Source organism: Chiloscyllium punctatum, chromosome 5 (assembly GCF_047496795.1).
Source record: "Chiloscyllium punctatum isolate Juve2018m chromosome 5, sChiPun1.3, whole genome shotgun sequence".
In the NCBI taxonomy this organism is placed as follows: Eukaryota; Metazoa; Chordata; class Chondrichthyes; order Orectolobiformes; family Hemiscylliidae; genus Chiloscyllium; species Chiloscyllium punctatum.
Window position 1 is genome coordinate 117,298,644 of NC_092743.1, and position 21,380 is coordinate 117,320,023.

At 39.6% G+C, this 21,380-nt stretch overlaps 1 protein-coding gene across 5 annotated transcripts in view; it reads left to right on the plus strand.

The window, feature by feature from the left end:
* The window catches only part of amph (amphiphysin), a 222,572-nt gene that overhangs the window by 154,455 nt on the left and 46,737 nt on the right, over nucleotides 1-21,380 (plus strand). For 4 of the 5 annotated variants that reach the window (XM_072571182.1, XM_072571180.1, XM_072571184.1 and 1 more), the window contains exon 12: nucleotides 2,184-2,234. The exons of the other annotated variant lie outside the window; for it this stretch is intronic. In XM_072571182.1, coding sequence (XP_072427283.1) covers nucleotides 2,184-2,234 — 51 coding nt within the window. The remainder of the gene's footprint in view (nucleotides 1-2,183; nucleotides 2,235-21,380) is intronic. 5 annotated transcript variants of the gene reach the window in all.

The following is a 21,380-nucleotide window of genomic DNA, read 5'->3' on the forward strand; positions in this document are numbered from 1 at the left end:
AAGATGGCATATCTTTGCATCCAGCTCTCTGCTAATCCATACTGTGGAAAGACTAATCCTCAAGGTGATTGCCAACTAAGAGTGCTAGAGTCTGTACATATGGTTTGTGGCATCTCAGTGAGTAAGGCTAGGCTGTTTATCATGTGGACATGGCATCTTTCATCACCAGATACCTATAAATGGGATTCTTAGAATTCTACAACAAATCATATGTTTTTCTGGTACAATTAGCCTTTGGTCTCAGCCTCCTTTAACTGCAGGAGCTCCACCTCCAATTCCACCTGCACAAATCAACTGCATGTGTTTTCAGGCACGGTTGGGTCCATATCATCAGGTGAAGAGAGAAGCTTCATCTGCCTGACATCTCTCCTTCAGTCCCCTTCATCTCCCAAACACCCAGATAATGGGATTCAAGAGGAGTTAGTTTTGTGAGATTTGGAAATTCATTGGTGTCAGTATTGGCACTCGACACAAAATGAAATGTAATTTACCACAAATTAGTATAAAGGGTCAAGGAATTGTCAGGAAGAAAGATTCTGTTTCAATTTCTTAATTTGCTTTCAGATTTATCTTAATATCTCTGTTTCCTTTCTCCAAACTTTCATCTTTGATTTTGCAAAAGAGACTGGGTGACTGCTTTGCAGGACATTTCTGCTAAGTCCTGAACTTCTGATTGCTTGCCATTTTTATTCACTATCTTGCTCCTCTGATGACACTCCTGTCCTTAGTTTTGCATGGTGTTCCAATGAATCCCAGAGGAAGCTTGAGGAACAGCACCTCATCTTCTGATTCAGACTCTAAACTCAGTCATCCATTTTGAATTATTTGCCCCCCAAGGGCCTACCTGTATTTTCTAATGTCCTCGCTTTCAGACAGAGTCACTCTTATTCTGTTATTCACAATGGCTATACCAATGATATATTTATTTACTGCCACTGTTCCCACTTGCTTTACCTTTTGTTCCATAATATCTTTAGTATTTAATCTTCCCCGTCTTCTAATTAATATATCCCATTTTTATTCCATATGACCCTGCCCTGTTTTTCATCTGGTTAACACCATCCCAATTTCAACCCCTGTTCAGTTCTGAAAACGAGTCATCTTGGACTTGAGACGTTAACTCTGTTCCTCTCTCAACGGATACTGCCAGACCCATTGAGGTCTTCCAAACCTTTGTGTTTCTATTTCAGGTTTCCAGGATCCACAGTGTTTTGCTTTGCTTTGTTGACCACTGCCCAGAAATTCAGGTCATCAGTTTACATAGATATGGTTCAAATTGTTGAATCATGGGGCCTTTGCACCCAGGAAGATTCTTTGACAAAGTTTGTCTGTTTGTCCTTCCCCTGTTCTTTCCATGTAGTTTTAAAGTGTTTTCCCTTTCAAGTAGTTAACCAGTCCCTTCTTAAAGTTATTAATGAATTTACTTTCACCATCCTTTTCAAGTGGTGCATTTCAGATTCCATGTCACAAATGTCCTCCTCATCTCACCTCCGGTTCTTTGGCCAATTATCTTAAATCTACGACAAATCACAGTCCAACGTTGCAGCACTTAAAACAGAGCATGTACACAGATGGAAGGCAGATGTCTCTAGCCAGCCATAATCACAGAATGCCACAGACAGAGCTGAGAAATTTAAGCAGAAATACAGACTCAGATTTCAGAAATTAAGGCACCATGTGAGTATTGACCAAGTCTAATTTGATCTGATCCAAATTAACTTGTAGATTGATATAAAAAACATTCAATTCTATGACGTTGTTAGTCTTAAAAATGCCTTCACTCCAGGCCTTCAATTTCTGAGTAATAAATGAAAGCATTTGGCTGATCAATAAATCAGATGTTTGGATGCGTTTAAACATATAAATTGATGTTGAACTAGAACAAACTAGGATGAGTTGTACTGAAGTTAGTAATATTGATACATTTAGGAAAAAACTGGGTGAGTACATGAGGAAGAAAAGAATTGCAGCCAAAGCTAATCGATTGAGATGAAGTTAGGTGTGTGGAGGCTCCTGCAGAGAATAAATGCCAACATAGACCATTTGGGCCAAATTCTCTGTTGTACCTTCTATGTATCCATTAAAGGTTGTTTCTGGTTTTGGGATGTGACATTGGTTTGAATTAGCAGGGACAACTACTTTTGTTAATTAGACTAAGAGATGATCTACCCCTTTCTCTTTAGGCCTTGACATGCTGTGGATCCTTCTTTGCTGTTCCAGAATTATCTCAACAGGTAAAGAGCAGTCATCTGCAATCACCTGTTTCTGCTTCATCAAGTGCTCAATATTAATTTTTCTGTCATATTGAAATTGATTACCTTTTTCATCATTTCCATCTACTATTACCCACTCCATTGATTTATGTAACAATCCAACCTGGATAATCATTCCCATATCCGACTGTCCCATGATCTGAGAACAGGTCTCGCATACTCACTTCCCATTCCTGAATGACCAGTGTATCAGTGTTTACATTTGCATGAGAGTGAGGTAAGAAAACTCTCTGGAAGGATTATAGTGATTGTGAATTGTCCAAAGAACTCAAACAATGCTAGATATTCTGTATTGACCTCTGTGGGCAATAGAATCTTTATCATGGATAATCCTATTTGACTTCTGCAAGCCTTCAACTCAGTTCAATTGGCACCACTCATCTCTGAGTTATAGGGACAAGCTTACCTTGAGACTAGGTTATTGTAATACATTCTTGGCTAACTGTCAGCCAATCTTCTGCCCTCCAGTTTTCACATTCAAAAACTCATTCAAAGATTTTCTGCTCACATCGTACCTCATGAATGGCTTCCTGTCCTTACCCTTGTTCAAATCATTCCCCTCCCTATCTCTGTAACTTCCTCCACCAGCTCTACCATCCTGCGAAAAAAAAATCCAAGTATTCGGCCTCTTGTTCATCCACTATTTACTCACTTTTGTCATTTGAATAATTTCTTAACTAATTAAGAATAGGACACAGATTGTGACACTGACAAAATAAAAGCTGGGAATCTGGGAAACATTTGTTGAAAGTGAGACCAGAGCAGTTTCATGGTAACTTTCAAAACAGAATTAAATACGTACTTAAAAGGAAAAAAAATATGGCTATAGGAAATGAAATGGAATGATTTTTTTCAAAGAGTTAACATAGGCACAGTGACTGAATGTCCTTCTGCTGTACTTTGTGGTTCTACCCTTTGAAGTTATCCCCTCAGACTAATCAGAGCTCAAAAAGCAATGGTTACCATAGAAACAGTTATATGATTATCAAATTCCAACATAATTCATCCACATCTGACCTGCCTTTATTGCCGTTGCCCCAGAGCTTTCTCAATCAGACGTAAAACAACCAAGTTGCAGGAATAGCTGCACATGAAACTGTCATATGATCGATGTTAGCAATGAAATTCCCGTAAAAAGAAAAAGACCAATTTTTTCATACCAATACCAATGGCCATGGTTTAAAGTTTCCACTTTCTTATGCACCAGTGAACTCTGTCTGCAATTTTACCACTACTTTGGAATTGTTGACAGCAAATAATTGTGGAGCTACAGGTTTTGATTTCACCTTCCTAGCACCTTTTGACTATCTGCCTCAGTATGAGGATATAGTCTTTGCATTTGTGTCCTCTTCTGAGACCATGACCTTCTATTCAAATATTCGTTCATCTTTGTTTTTTTTAATCAAGTGCATAATTTAACAAAGAGTAATATTTATTTCCTGTTCTTTTCCTCTCCATGTGCATCCTCAGTTAGGGGTTTCCACATGACCATAGAAATGTGATTGCTGGCTAATCTGCTTTACCCCTCCATGACTCAGGAGCATTGAGACGTGTTGTGGTGACTTCATTTTACCATTATAGCAGAGATCAACAGAGCAAGTGAATCTGGCACCTTTACTGATATGTATGGCTATAATTATTTGGTGAAACTTGCTAAAGTACCAGGGGAAATAGCTTTTATTACATGCCGCATCTTGGTATCAGAATTAGTGCATCATCTTCACAATAATATCTACTTGATAGGTCAGCTGTATAGCTCCGCATGAGTTTAGTTTTGTTTTTATTAGCATATTCTGCAGAGCATGACTGTACTGTTTATCATTAGGTTCTGATAACAAGAAACCAGAACTCTATGGATATTTAAAACTTATTGCTTATTAACACAAAAATCAATCACACATGTCAATTTGAAAAACTGTATCACAGAGTTTCTTATACTTACTTATAGAGTCAGCAAGTTACTCAGAACTGATCCCAATCGAGCACCACTGAGATTCATTGGGAGCTGGCAAGAGCAATGTCCTTCTGTGTAAACATTGGTAAAGTTACAACAATGGAGCAGAAGGAAATTTGATTAATTTCTTGTTCAAACTTACATCAATCTTTCCCTCCTGAAAATAAATGAAACTTTCAAATAAGCACAACAGTTTGAAAGAAGTCTTAACAAAAATCTGACAGTTTGGGAATTAATAGTAGCTTGAAAGCTACATTGCTGAAATTGTTGCATGGTGTCTACAGTACTCTATCACTACTTATTAGGAGCAGGTTGGATATTCACAGTGTTGTCAGGCGCCTTGTTCGTCAGAGGTTTAATGATTATGCCACCTCATTGTAGCATTGGTTATGAACCATAGTCCTTATTTCTGCTGGGGCCTGTTGTGTACTCTGCTTGTGAAGAGCATCTGCATAATGACTATGGTTTCTCCAGACATGATGATTCTGTTTTCTTCAGGTGTCTTCTCAGCTTCAACTCTAGCATTTGTTACGACATAGCGACAGACGGTCAAACCAAATCAGCCTTTCTACCTCTATATTTAAACACAATAGCCAGGCTGCTAACCAGGTTCTTGAAAAACCAAAATAAAACAAAGAACTGCAGATGCGGGAAATTTAAAACAATAATTGAAGTTGCTGGAGAAACCTGGCAGGTCTGGCAGCGTCTGTGGAGAGAAAGCAGAGTTAATGTTTCGAGTCCAATGTATGACTCTATGACTCTTCAACAGAACAAAGTAATTGAACTCAAAACATTAACTTTGGCTTCTCTGCACATATCCTCCCAGATCTGCTGAATTTCTCCAGCTTTTTCTGTTTTCGTTTTTAATAACTAATACCAGATTCGACAAATAATCAATTTCAGAAATCAGTTTGTATCTTCACCATATTACAGAGGAGGAGGTGCTCGACGTCTTAAAACGCATAAAGGTGGATAAACCCTCAGCAGCTGATCAGGTGTATCCTAGAACTCTGTGGGAAGCTAGGGAAGTGATTACTGGGCCCCTTACTGAGATATTTCTATCATCGATACACAGGTGAGGTGCCGCAAGACTGGAGGTTGGCTAACGTGGTGCCACTATTTAAGAAAGATGGTGAGGAAAAGCCAGGGAACAATAAACCAGTGAGTCTGACATTGTTAGTGAGCAAGTTGTTGTAGGACGACCTGAGGGATAGGATTTACATGTATTTGGAAAAGCAAGGACTGATTAGGGGTAGTCAACGCGGCTCTGTGCATGGGAAATTGTGTCGCATGACTTGATTGACTTTTTGAAGAAATAATGAAGAGGATTGATGAAGGCAGAGCAGTGGGCATAATCTATATGGACTTCAGTAAAGCGTTCGACAAGGTACCCAATGGGATACTAGTTAGCAAGGTTAGATGACATGAAATACAGGGAGAACCAGCTATTTGGATATAGAACTGGCTCAAAGGAAGAAGAGAGAAGGTGGTGGTGAAGGGTTTTTTTTCGACTGAAGACTTCTGACCAGTGGTATGCCACAAGAATTGGTGTTGGGACCACTACTTTTCGTCATTTATATAAATGATTTGGATGTCAACATAGGAGGTATGTTTAGTAAGTTTGCAGATGACACCAACATTGGAGATGTAGTGGACAGCAAAGAAGGTTACCTCAGAGTACAATGGGATCTTTTCAGATGGGCCAATGGGCCAAGGAATGGTAAATGGAGTTTAATTTAGATAAATGTGAGGTGCTGCATTTTGGAAAGACAAATCAGGGCAGGACTTATCCACTTAATGGTAAGCTCCTGGGGAGTGTTGCTGAACAACGAGACCTTGGAGTGCAAGTTCACAGTGCCTTGAAAGTAGAGTTCCTGGTAATCAGAATAGTGAAGAAGGCATTTGGTGTGCTTGCCTTTATTGGTCATTGTATTGAGTATAAGAGTTGGGAGGTCATTGTGACTATACAGGATAGCGGTTAGGCCACTTATGGAATACTGCATGCAATTCTGGTCTCCCTGCTGTAGGAAAGATGTTGTGAAACTTGAAAGGGTCAGAAAAGATTTACAAGGATATCAATGTAAGTTTGCTCACTGAGCTGAAAGATTTGTTTTCAGACGTTTCATCACCATACTAGGCAACATAATCAGTGAGCTCCAGTGAAGCACTGGTGGTATAACCAGCTTTTTATTTATGTGTTTAGGTTTCCTTGGGTCAATGACATCATTTCCTGTGGTGATGTCATTTCATATGGTGATATCATTTCCGGTTCTTTTTCTCGGGGGTGGTAAATGGGATCCAAGTCACTGTATTTGTTGATAGAGTTCCGGTTGGAATGCCATACTTCTAGGAATTCTCATGTCTGTCTCTATTTGGCTTGTCCTATGATGGATGTGTTGCCCCAGTCGAAGTGGTGTCCTTCCTCATCAGTATGTAAAGATACTGGTGAGAATGGGTCATGTCTTTTTGTGGCTAGTTGATGCCCATGTATCCTGGTGGCTAGTTTTCTGCCTGTTTGTCCAATGTACTGTTTGTTACAGTCCTTGCAAGGTGTTTTGTAAATGGCATTAGTTTTGCTTGCCATCTGTATGGGGTCTTTTAATTACATTAGCTGCTGTTTTAGTGTGTTTGTGGGTTTGTGGGCTACCATGATGCCAAGAGGCCTGAGTAGTCTGGCAGTCATTTCTGAAATGCCTTTGATGTTGGGGAGAGTGGCTAGGGTCTCTGGATGCATTTTATCTGCTTGTTTGGGTTTGTTGCTGAGAAATTGGTGGACTATGTTCGTTGAATGCACATATAGATGATTTTCCTCTGCTCTTCGTAGTTCATCTGTGATGCAGCGTGTGGTGGCTCATTGAAATAATGTTCTAATGCAGCTTCGTTTATGGGTGTTGGGATGATTGCTTCTGTGATTCAGTATTTGGTCCATATGTGTTGTTTTCCTGTAGACGCTGGTTTGAAGTTCCCCATTGGCTGTTGTCTCTACTATGACATCTAGGAATGGCAATTTGTTGTTGTTTTCCTCCTCTTTAGTGAATTTTATGCCAGTAAGGGTATTGTTGATGGCCTTAAAGGTTTCTTCTAATTTGTTTTGTTTAGTGATGACAAAGGTATCATCCACATAGCAGACCCAACGTTTGGGTTGGGCGGTTTGCAGAGCTGTTTGATTGAGTCTCTGCATTACTGCCTCTGCTAAGAACTCTGATATCAGAGATCTCACGGGTGTTCCGTTGGTTTGTCTGTAGGTTTTGTTGTTGACGGTGAAGTGGGTGGTAAGGCAAAGGTCCACTGGCTTGACTATATTGTCATTGCTGATGAAGTTGGTGGTGTTTGGTGGAAGTGTCTTTGGTTCTTCTAATAATGTAAGCAGTGTTTCCTTGGCCAGGTTGATGCTGATGGATGTAAACCGGCTGTTACGTCAAAGGAGACCATTATTTCCTTCTCTTCTATCTTGGTGTCTTTGATAGTCTTCAGGAATGCTTTGGTGATGTGGATGGACTGGCGTGAGTCTTCTACTAAGTGTTTTAGTCTTTAGTGTAGCTCCTTGGCTAATCTGCAAATTGGTGTTCCATTTAGTGAGACTAAGGGTCTGAGGGGGTTCCTGGTTTGTGAATTTTGGGTAATCTGTAGAAGCATGGTGTGTGGGATCCATCTGGTTTCATTTTTTGGAAGTTGGTCTTATTTATTTCTCCAGATTTCTGAAGTATTTTGAATAGGACTCTGATTCGGTTCTCTAGTTGTGGGGTTGGGTCTATCACCACCAGTTGGTAAGTGTTGCTATCTACAAGCAGTGCATTTGCTTTATCAATGTAATCTCTTTGATTTAAAATGACTGTTAAGCATCCTTTGTCTGCAGGTAAGATAACAATGTTATGACAATGAAATGACATCATCACACGAAATAACATCACCACAGGAACTGACATCACTGACCCAAGGAAACCTAAAAGCATAAATAAAAAGCGAGCCATACCACCAGTGCTTCACCGGAGGCTCATTGATGATGTTGCCTAGTATGGTGACGAAACATCTGAAAACAAACCTTCCAGCTCAGTGAGCAAACTTACATCCAGAACCCTAACCTGAGCTATAAATCTTCTCAAAACTCACAATTTATAAGGATGTTGCTAGGGTTGGAAGGTTTGAGTTATATGAAATTGCTGAATAGGCTGGGGCTGTTTTCCTTGGAGCATCCGAGGCTGAGGGTGACCTTATACATGTTTATAAGATCATGAGGGGCATGGATCAGGTGAATAGATGAGGTCTTTTCCCTAGGGTGAGGGTGTCCTTTGGAGAGCATAGATTTAAGGTGAGAGGAGAAGGATTTAAAAGGGATTTAAATTTTTTTCACACAGAGAGTGATGGTATGAACTGCCAAAGAAAGTGGTGGAGGCTGATACAATTGCAACGTTTAGAAGGCATCAGGATGGGTATATGAATAGGAGGGGTTTAGAGAGATTTGGGCCAAATGCTGGCAAATGGGACTAGATTTATTTTGGATACCTGGTCAGCATGGATGAGTTGGACCAAGGAGTCTGTTTCCACACTGTCCAGCTCTATGACTCTAAAAGCAATCTATTAACAATATAATAACTTTAGCAGAGTAAAGTTAAATGACAAAATATTCTAATTGGTCTAGGCTACAAATCTGAGAACACTTATTTTTGTGCTCCATTCACACAAAAGCCAGGTGGACAAACACAGTTGAGGGATAAATGTAAAAAAATTACAAATTGGCCAGATTAGTTAAATACTTGTTCTGCATGCACCGATGATGATTTCCCGGTTGATTTTCTGAACATGCCGATCAGGGTTACCTTTGCAGTAATGGCAGTAATACTTGTAACTGAGTTTTCTGTCTGTGAGCTACCAAGAGCTCTTCATGGGACCTTAGGCAGGGAACTTTCAAATCTTCAGTCAAGTTCCTTCTTTCACAAAAACAGTCCAAACCCAATTTAAACTCTGACCACTTCCTGACAGACTGACCATCTTCTCTGTGTGATTCCAGTTACCATTCAACATCTGCTTGAGCATTACATCCTTTTCAGACTTGCTGGGACCAATTTCCAGGTACCGACCTCATTAATAGCTATTTCCTGCTATCTGTTTAAACACAATGATTTTTCTGCTGACCCTTTCAATTAGGAATCAACCTGCAAATAGCTTTCAGGCCTAGCCTTACAAATAAGCAAAAGATTGTTTCATCTGTTTTCTTTTTAATAGAAACTGTTACTCACAGTCCAAAAGTCAGCTTTAGCTCTCAGTTCACAGCTCCAAACCAATATTGATAAAATAATAAAATGAAAATGATGAAAAATCAGTGAGGGTTCTAACACATTTCAGAATCTGACATCCACATATTTTTTCATTTGTCTTCCTATTTCCTATTGGCTGAATTTTGACACTGACCTGGTGGCTCAGTGGTTAGCACTGCTGCCTCATAGTGCCGGGGACCACAGTTTGATTCCACTCTCAGGCAACTGTCTGTATGGAGTTTGCACATTCTCCCCATGTCTGCATGGGATTCCTCCAGGTGTTCTGGTTTCCTCCAACAGTCCAAAGATGTGCAGGTTAGGTGGATTTGCCTTGCTAAAATGTCCATCATGTCCAGGGATGTGCAAGCTAGGTGGATTAGCCATGAGAAACAGAGTTACAGGGAAAACAGGTGTGGATCTAGCTGGGATACTCTTCGGAAGGGCATTGTGGACTCGATGGGCCAAATGGCCTGCGTCCACATTGTAGGGATTTTATGAATTTCTCCACCTCTAAACATAATCAAACTCTTTGGTTTCTTATTGTAATTGCAGGCCCAGTTCCTCTTCTCAGGTATATGATTTATTAACTTCAAGCTCAAAGAATCCACACCAAGGAGTAACTTCCCTCATGATTCTTGCAGTCAGTAATTACAACACAACAGAGTTATGAATCCAAATTTGTCAATGACACATAGATTGATTCTATCATAAGGAATGTGGACAGTAGCATAAAATAACAGAGATATTGATATATTAAACGATTGAGCAAAACAGTGTTAGATGAATTTTAATGCAGGTAATTGTGAAATCATCCAAAAAAGGAATGTATCTGAGTATTACTTACATGATAAAAAGCAAGGTTTGAGGCAGGGCTGCAGGTGGTATTAGGGGATAGGGGAGGAGAGTGAGGTGGGGGCATTAGGCAGCAATGAGTTTGAGGGAACCATGGAACAAAATCTCAGGTATGTAGAAACAAGAATATGCCATTTAGTGCTTCAAGTCCGATCTGAATCTCAATGAGATTATGTCTGATCTGGGAACTAACTCCACATAACCATCTTTGCCCAATATCCCATAATGTCCTTGGATAACAAAATTTATCAATTTTGGATTTAAAATTTACAACTGATCTACCATTTATTGCTGTTGTGGAAAAGGGCACAAAATTATGACCAAAAAGGCTGACGGGATGTGAACCTTGACAATTAAAGAATACAAAAATAAACTTGAGAAAGATTTGCTGTAGTTATAAGAGGTCCTGGCTGGACTACATCAAGACTATTACCAATAGTTCTGGACATTGCACCTCAGAGAGGCTATATTAGCCTTAGAAGGAATGCAGTAAAGATTCGGCAGAAGCCTATAGGGGCTCCAAGAGTTAGATTATGAGGAGATTTTACATAAGTATTTTCTAGGTCTATGATGATTTATTCGTTCATGGAATGTGGGTGTCACTGACTATCTCTAATTGCCCTTGAGATAAGGATGGTGAGCTGCCATCTTTAACCATTTCAATGCTCAGAGGGAAATAGGAACACCCATAATGCCATCAGGGAAGAAGTTCCAGGACTTTTGACCCAGTGACTGTGAAAGTAAAACAATATAGTTCCAGGTCAAGTTGGTGTGTGATTTGGATGGGAATTTGTAGTTTAATGGTGTTACCATGGATCTGCTGCTGTTCTTTAAGGTGGTAAAGATGAATGGTTTGGAAATTGGAGCTTTGAGCAGTTGCTGCAGTGTACTTGTAGATGGTGAACACTGCTGCCATGGGCATCAGTGATGGAGGGAGTAAACGTTGAAGGTGGTGGAAGGGGTTCCAATCAAGCAGACTGCTTTGTCCAGGTTGGTGTTGAGCCTCTTGATTGTTATAGAGTCATAGAATCATAGAGATGTACAACACTAAAACCAACCCTTCAGTCCAACTTGTCCATGCCGACCAGACATCCCAACCCAATCTAGTCCCATCTGCCAGCACCCAGCCCTCTAGACCCTTCCTATTAATATGCCCATCCAGATGCCTTTTAAATTGTACTAGCCTCCACCACTTCCTCTGGCAGCTCATTCCATACACGTATCACCCTCTGTGCGAAAAGTTGCCCCTTAGGTCTCTTCTTTATCTTTCTCCTCTCACCCTAAACCTAAGCCCTCTAGTTCTGAACTCGCCCACCCCAGGGAAGAGACTTTGTATATTTATCCTATCCATGCCCCTCATGATGTTATAAACCTCTATAAGGTCACCCCTCAACCTCTGACACTCCAGAGAAAATAGCCCCAGCCTATTCAACCTCTCCCAAAAGCTCACATCCTCCAACCCTGGCAACATCCTGATAGATCTTTTCTGAATCCTTTCAAGTTTCACAACATCCTTCCGATAGAAAGGAGACCAGAATTGTACGAAATATTCCAAAAGTGGCCTAACCAATGTCCTGTACAGCTGCAACATGATCTCCCTACTCGTGTACTCAATACTCTTGACCAATAAAGGAAAGCATACCAAACACTTTCTTCACTATCCTATATACCTGCAACTCCACTTTCAAGGAGCTATGAAACTGTACTCATCTCTGGAACATTATGGGGTGATTTGATTGATGCTTTTTGGATTTTGAAAAGAATTGTTAACACAAATAGAAATAACTGTTTCCTGCAGATTGGACAGTTTAGGACAAGGGGACAGAAGCTGAAAATCACAACCCAATTCATTCCAGATATCCATTATGAAAAAATCCTTTTGCAAACCATGGTGAAAGTTGGGAACTTCTTCCACTATAAAAAGGAGCAGATTGTAAATTGCTCAGTAGTAAACTTTATATTGAAATGGTATGGAGCCAAGGCAGGTAAACTAAGTTTAAATACAGACCAGCCATGATCTTGAATAGTAAACAATCTCAAGGAGCTGAAATGCTTACTCCGGTTCTTATGTTTGTTAACTCTGTCACATCCCACAGACTTACTAAGAACCCTACATTGCTCCAATTCTTTGCTTTCTGTGCACCCTTCAGTTCCATCCTTGATTGCTATGCCTTCAGCTCTGTATTTCCCTCATTGAAACTCACTTCTTTGACCAAGCTAGTTTCATCCGTACTAATATTCTCTTATGTGACTCAGGGTAAAGGTTTTTCTGATCAAGTTCCTGTGAAGTGTATTAGATGATTTACTGTATTTGACCTGCTACATAAATGTGCGGTGTTATTGTTGACTCCTCTGAAATTCTAACAAACCCTTTGACAGGTTGTTCATTTATTGGATCATTTGTTTTACATTTTAACACATACCATAATTTTTTATTCCTCTGTGACTTTATCCTGCCCACCTCCCTTTTATTACTGCATAACTTATTGATCATTGTTCTTATACTTTCTGACAAGTTATAATTGCTGTTTTCATTTAGCTCTCATAAGGAAAGGTAACAAAATATTCCTTGGTCTTACCTAATTGACTTTGCCTATCTCAAACAACATTACAGCATATTATGGAGAACTATTGTCTCTGTGGTGTCTCAGTGGAACATTGATTTGTGGTTTCCATAAATACTAGATATATTGTTCTCATTAAGACTTCATTTTGTGGGTTTTATTACACTTTGGACTCTCACCCTAGACATCCTCATTAACGCCTAATGAGGATCTTCATGTCACAGCTCACAGTTGTCAAAACCAGGGGTTTCAGACCTGCAGTCTATCATTAAAATTCATGGCTGAATGAGCCCAGTGAAGGAAACAGTGAAAATATCTTTAACTGGTAGAAATGCAGCAAACATATATTGCTTTACAAATATTATTTCATCATGTTTGCTGCAAAACCCTTAAATGTTGAATACAGATATTAAACTCATGGATTTTGCATCTTCGCAGTTAAAAATATAGAAAATAGGAACAAGAGTATGTCCTATCAAGTCTGCTCTGCCATTCAACAGGATCATGAGTGTTCGGTCCACTATCTCCCATGCTCTTTCTTCAGTGTATTCAGTTGCTCCACAGTATTGTGTGGGAGGGAATCTCACAGTGTTGTGTGGGAGGGTATCTCAGTCTTGTGTGGAAGAGAATCTCACAGTGTTGTGAAGGGAGGCAATCTCACAGTGTTGTGTGGGAGAGAATTTCAGTCTTGTGTGGGAGAGAATCTCACAGAGTTGTGTGGAAGGGAATCTCACAGTTTCTCCAGCTCTTTTCAAACATGCCCTGAACAATCATAACAAAATAAAACACTGTTTAATCCCACTCTCCTGTCCATTCCCTAAGTAGTCAGATGACACTAGGTCATAGTTCAACAGGTGTGTTTGAAATCATAAGCTTTTGGAGCTTTGCCTCTTTGTCGGGTCAGCAATTTCTCAGTTTGAGGTCCAATACTGGTCTGGCTGCTGTTCTCTATCTCTCGAATGACTGCAGATTGACTGTGCATTTTGCAGATATCTTGGAAATACTGTAACCTGCTACAATGATTATTCTCTGTGGATCTACCCCTTCCTAAATCTCACCTCAATAGCAATATGAATCACATGGACCTTATATCTAGTTAGAAATGCAAATTATCAAAGTTCCAATCTAACAATTGTCTACAACCTGAAACTCCATTCCATCTTGGAATTAAACAGACACTGTAAAATGTAACTGTTTATAAACTTGACATTCCCACCACCTCTCTGTGAAACTCAGAGACTAAGAATCCATATACAGTTAACACAATTGAGTTTATAATTGTGATCTTGCACCTTTTTGTCCCAGCAATTTAAACTGGGTCTCACTGTCCCCAGAGAAACTAAGCTGCACAAGCTTGTTTCAGGCAGAATCCATGGCATGGAACATGACTGTTCATTCTTCTGGTTTCTTTAAAATTAAAGCGAACATCCCAGAGCAGAACAATCTTATAAATCTTGCTTTCAAATGTTATTCCTTAACTTTCTAATCTCGATTGCTTAAAAAAATTCTTAAATTCTCTTCATTCCTGGTAACATCACAGCGCTGAAAACATGCAATCCTGCCTCACTTTTGAGTAAGACAATAAAACTGGCCTGAAATTTACTGGAAGTCCATAATTGCTCTATATAATTGTGCTGTACATCTGAAGAAAGTACAGTTCTTCTCTGTATCTCATTACAAGTTGTTCATTGCAACATGATCTTATATGAGGTCAGCTGGAACATAAGGAGCGAGGTGCTTCTTTACATCATGGAGTGGGTGTTTGGGGTGTTGGAGGACAGTGCAGACAACCCTGGGAATGTTGTGTGCGAAGGTGACCTTACAAAAAAAGAAGACCAATGCTGCTTTATCAACATATCCTTCCTCTATTTTCTTCTGTACATACAAGTATGCTTCCCTTCACAGATCATTATAAGAGACGAGGTACATCTCAGGCAATTCCTGTTCCCCAGGTGTTACATACACATTATAAAAGCACGAGATACAAATTTGCATCATGGTTAATCTGCTATCAGGCAATATGTAGCTAAATTTTACACACCAGAAAGTTCGCAGGCTTAATGCTTAGCTTTGTTAAGATTGCTGATGTCAATCTATATAAAGATGGGAGCACTTCAAATTGTTTTATCACATGAATGGTGCCTAACTCCGATTACTGTTTCTGTTATTTGCAGCTTAGCAGTTGCACACAGTCTTTCAAGACACTGGTTGGCCTTTTTCTCTGTTTGCTCAACATAATTATATGATACTTGTAAGGACCATATCTTTTTAATTTTGAACTTTTAAATAGGGTGGACTGAAATGAGAAAGAACTGTTTTTAAAAAAAACAATCTTTGAAAGAGTGGTGCAGTTTTGAATCAAGTAACGTGATACTCAAGGCAAGTATCCTGTAAACAACTGTTTGAACAGGCAGTAATTGAAGGACAGTTTGCACCTGAGTTGGAGCCATGGGTGTGTACTGATGCAGCTCCAGTTAGCGACAAGAATTTGATTGGTCGGTAGACCATGAATATTGATGGGGACATTTTGCTTGCCAACATTTGTGGAATTGGTTCTGGGGTGGCTGAGCAGCTTGGAGCTGGAAACAAGTTACAGTGAAAGAGAGAGGAAAAAAGAAGTGCACAGCTCTCCTTCGAGCCCAAAGACTGCCTGTTCTCTGTAGTCAAAAACTCAGTTCAAACTTGAAGAAAAACCGATTACCTCTCCTGCATAATTTGCTGTAAGCTATGACTTTTGAATTGATTAATCAGAGACATTTTCCAAGTGAATCAGCTGTTATGTACTTCTTACATCTGGAATTATCCAGAGAAAGACAGCTGAATATCAAATTATCTAGCAAGGTGAAGAACAATCAGCTCAACATCAGAAATGCGAAGCAAAGACCACTAAACTGACTTTTCCAGCTTTTCTACCTCTATTCACAATTTGTGTGTGTGTTGTAAGTTAAAAGGGAATTAGAGTTTTAATTGAAGTAATATACAAATGGTTTATACCAGTTTATCTGTAGCTATGGACTAATTACTTGTAATAAATAATCATTCTTGTTTAGGACAGAAACCTGATCCATGCTTTCTATCAACTGTAGTCTGTAAATCAGATAAATTGGGAGATTGTGTATACCCTTTAAAAAAATACTATTTGGTACAATTGTGGGAATAGTAGGACTCAATTTACAGTGCACTACCCCAGTTTGGTGTATCACACTGAAGTAGAGTCAGAGTGACCTACAGTACAGAAAAAGGACTTCAGGGCCATCATGTCCATGCTGATCAAAACCAACCACCAAACTATTCTAATTCCATTTTCCAGCACTTGGCCCATAGTCTTATATGCCTTGGCATTGCAAGTGCACATCTCAAAACTTCTTGAAGACGTTATAATTATATCACTATAATCATCATCCTGGCACATTCTGTTAGAATGTCTTATCTCTACACAAATAGCTCAAGTGCCCTGTTTAAGAAGAGTAAAATTACCCAGGAGTTCCATTCCTCGTTACCTCCCTAAAAGCTCATGGTAATGTGCATGTGAGCATCCAGTGAGGGTCAGACTAAATGTTATGCCTCCATCATTAAATGGCCTGTCAACACTGCATCTGGAACCATAAGTGTAACCAGGTTCACTTGGATGAGGCATCATTGGGCTCTTTGCACCAGTAAATGATGAATTGCTAAGGAAAGTGAGATAGAAATGCAGAATGGCAGTCTACAAATTTCTAATGTGAGTATGGTATCAGTGAAAGTGGGAGATAGGGGAAGAAATTTCTAGCATCTCACCACAGCAGGGAGATGTTCTGGCTGAAAGCACAGTTGAAGATTTGGTTGCAGTATATCCACTAATTTGCTGGTGGGGAATGCTGCCTTCCATGAGTGTGATATTGGAGAACATCCCTACCAGATTAATTCTGGAACCCATGCTCTACGCTTAATGTTTTATGTGAACACTGACCTTTGAAAAATGTATCCCATGCTCTTGTGCTTCATTGTTTTAATGATGTTTTTTCTGAGAAACAATTTGTACTAACAGATAACCTTCTGTTGTAATCTGAAGCCTTGCTCGCTTACATCAGCTCAACAATTAATCCAGAAATGAAAATTGCTCGAAGGCATTTGTTGCTCATAGTAATCTTCAATTTTGTTCCAAGAGAATGAAACAGATCAAATTCAGTACCAACCGAATTACTAATTTGTAGCTCTCTGTCAATCAAATGTTGACATTGGATTGAGGGACTGAAGAAGGCTTTGTACAAGATGATAAATGAAGTAGGCAATTAGACTATATTAGATTCTCCACAGTGTGGAAACAGGCCCTTCGGCCCAACAAGTCCACACTGACCCTCTGAAGAATAACCCACCCAGACCCATTTCCCTCTGACTAATGCAGCTAATACTTTGGGCACCTTAGCATGGCCAATTCACCTGGCTTACACATCTTTGGACTGTGGGAGGAAACCGGAACACCTGGAGTAAACCCATGCAGACACAGGGAGAATGTGCAAACTCCACACAGGCAGTTGCCCGAGGTGGGAATTGAACCCGGGTCCCTAGCGCTGTGAGACAACACTGAGCCACCATGCCACCCCAAATTCTGATAAAATAGCCTGGTCCCCCTTGACCTTGACTGACTCTTAAGTTTTTGTCTGCTCTGCCTTTCCGTGAAGTCTATTCCAAACAACAAACTTTTAAGGCAAAGGCTGTTAGCAAGCATGTTCGGCCATTGGCTGACTATATTAACTTTCCAGTCTGAAGTCTGATGTTGAGGGATCCAACACATTTGATGTTGAAACACAGGTGTGGAAAACTCTCAGTCATGGCAAAAATGGTGATCAAGCCCAGATATCACATCCGCTCTTGAACACAACTATTCCTATTCTCATGGGGTAGGATTTGCACATGCACAGTTCATTGAGGCAACTGCCCTTTTAAATCATTTAAACTACATATAATCCTGTATGCGTTTGGTAGCCTAGGAGAGTAGATTTTACAAGGACTGAACTTCTCTATGTCTTTGGATGCCCAAACTTTGGAGAGGTAAAGCACCCCTTTAAATGTGGGGTCCCAGAAGACCACTGGGGAAAGTTAAGCAGGGAAGCTAATATACCTTTTGGAAGGGTAACTCATTAACAATCACATTCATTGGAATTATTGATAGCTCTGACAAAATCAATTATCCAAATTATCAAAAGGAACTGTCAAGGGCATCAAGAGGACCTGTCAAGAGGGCTGTCAAAGTTGTCAAGGCAATCAGTTAAGGGATCCTGTCAAGAGGACCTATAAATGGGAAGTTGTCAAAGGGAATTGTTAAATTTTCAAGACATTTAAAATCCATGTTCTTTAAAACTTTGAAAAATATGCCTGGAATGTTATAATAAAAATGCTCAATTTGTCTGTGGGTGTAAGCCTGCAGGTTTCCGTCACTGAATTATAGTTGAATGATTTCAGCAACTAGGTAAAAACAAGGACTGCAGATACTGGAAACCAGATTCTAGATTAGAGTGATGCTGGAAAAGCACAGCAGGTCAGGCAGCATCCGAGGAGCAGGAAAATCGATACTCCTGATGCAGGGCTTTTGCCCAAAATGTCGATTTTCCTGCTCCTCGGATGCTGCCTGACCTGCTGTGCTTTTCCAGCATCACTCTAATCTAGACTCTGATTTCAGCAACTATCTACTATTACAGTGAGGAGGGCACTATTTAACAATTTGATTGACAGCCTCTAAATAGTTATAGACTCTGCAGTTTGACCACAAATGAATACCAGTGCTTATGGTCATATGGGATTGTGCATTTGAATTAAATGTTTATTTTATAAGGCTGTACATAGTTGAATGAATATAAGGGTAGTAAATTTGTTTATAAGAGAGTATTTTTCACTGAAATGAAAACTGCAATACACGCTTATTAATTTTTTAATAAATTTATTTAATATGAGCTTTACTTAATAGTACTTTATTTTATCTCATCCCTGATGAATCCTGAGGTCAAACCATGGGATGGCATGGAGGTGTAAGGTCACTAGGTGAGAGGCATGTTTTGGCATCAGTTGACATTAAATTGCCACAGAGGCTGTAAAGGTTTATGGGTGTTGTGAGAGGGTCATAGGTTAGCATTATGGGTATTAAGGGTTATAAGGGTGATGGCAGGGCATGAGATAGCATGGATGGGGTATGGCGGTGAGTGGCAGAGTGTTTTTGAAACTTCAATATAATGTCATTATGCCAAGACAAACCTTTTGCCTGTCTTCAAACTCAGCATCCTCTGCTTTCAATCTGGAGCTCTCCACTCCTGACTTTCAATGTAACCCACTTCCATGTCTGGAATGAAAATCCATCCAAAATAGGCAGCCATTTTTAAAAGTTGAGTTCACAAAGCCAAGATATCTTCTGACTCATTGATGAAAGTCAAACCCATAATCTTGTCAGACATTTTAATGCAATACTGAGGAAGTGTTGCAACGTCAGATATGTTCATTTTCATGTTAGATATCAAAACAATTTTCAGGATGAATTTTCAATGGGATCAGCTTGGGTCGCCTTAATCAATAATAAAGGAATTAACTGTACAATTGCAGGTGAATGGGCATGGTCTTATAGCAATTATAGAGATATAGCTACAAGGAGATCAAAACTGGGAATGAAGTACTCGGGCTAGAGTCAAATAGTATGGCACTGGGAAAGCACAGCAGGTCAGGCAGCATCCAAAGAGCAGGATAGTCAATGTTTCAGATATAAGTCCTTCATCAGGGGAATGTGACTTCTCAAAAGGACAGGCAGGACGGAGAAGGTGGTGGGGTATCATTGTTGATACAGGATGAAAAACGATTGAAAAAATATCATGCAACGTGTCAAAGATCAGTGGTAGGCCAGATGATTGGGAAAGTTTTAAAAACCAACAAGATAACCATATAACAAATTAAAGAGATACAAAGTACAATTTGAGGGTAAATTTGCAAGTAGTATCAAGATGGACAGCAAGAGATTCTTTAGCAAAAACAAAGGAAGAGGGTAGCCAAAACGAATGTGGACACCATGGAGAATGAGGGAAGGAAATAATTTTGGAGAACCAGAAAATGGCAGAAGAATTAAATAAATATTTTACATCAGTCTTTACAGTGGAAGACATGAATAGCATCCCAAAAACATTAGATATTCCAGAAGAAAAAGGAGGAGATGAAATAAATACAACAGCAATCACTAGAGAAAAAAGTGCTTGGGAAACTAATGGGGCTAAAGCCCGAGAAGTCACCCTGAATGTGATAAGATGTAACTTAGGATATTAATGTAAGTAGCTACAGAGATAGTGGTCGCACCAATTGTATTCTTCCAAGAATCCTTAGATTCTGGAAAAGTCCCAGAAGATTGGAAAATTGCCAAAGTTACATCTTTATTTAAATAAGGAAGGAGACAAAAAAAGGTAACTACAGGTCAGCTAGCATAACATCTGTTTTTGGGACAATGTTAGAGTCAATTACAAAGGATATAATAACAGAGCATTTAGATATGCATTACATGACCAAACAGCATCAGCATGGCATTTTGAAGAGCAATTCATGCCAGATAAGTTTACTGGCATTCATTGAGGAGGTAACACGCAGACTAGATAAAGGAGAAGCAATGGATGTAATATATTTAGATTTTCAGAAGGCGTTCTACAAGGTACCACACATTAGCCTACTTAATAAGATGTGTGTATTAGCATGGAGATGGTGTATTAGCATGGATACAGAATTGGCTAGCTAATAAAAGACTAAGTTTTGATGAGGGATCATCAAGGGACCCTAAAGGATACAGGCTGGCAAATTGTAACTAATGGTGTTCCAGAGGGACCAGTGCTGGGGCCACAGCTAATTATAATGTATATTGTTGACTTGGATGAGGAACACAAACCATCTACAGCCAAATTTGCAGATGGCATAGCAATAGCTGTAAAGAAAAGTAGTAAGCATGACACAAAGAGTCTGCAGAGATTTATAGACAGGTTAGGCAAGTGGGCAAAAACTTGGCAGATAGAGTATAATGTGGGGAAATGTGACATTGTGCACTTTGGCAGGAAGAGTAGAGGAGTAGTGTATGGTGTAAATAGTGAATGACTACGCAAAGCAGCAGCAGAGAGGGATTTGAGAGTCCTCCATGATAAATCACAAAAATCTCATACAGTTTCAGCAGGCATATGGAAAGTAAATGGAATGGTGACTTTTATTTCAAACATAATGAAATATATTATCAGGGGAAATTTTGGTAAGACACTAGTCAGACTACTCCTAAAATATTGTGAACAGTTTGGGGCCCTTTAAGGAAAGATATGCTGGCATTGGAGGCAGTCAAAGAAAGTTCACTAGGATGCCACCAAGTATGGAGGGACTGCCTTATGAGGAGAGGTTGAGTAGATTGGGCCCATACCTGTTGGAAGGATGATAAATGACCTTTTTGAAACATGCAAAATTCTTAGATGATTTGACGGGTAGCTGTGGAAAAGTTGTTTCC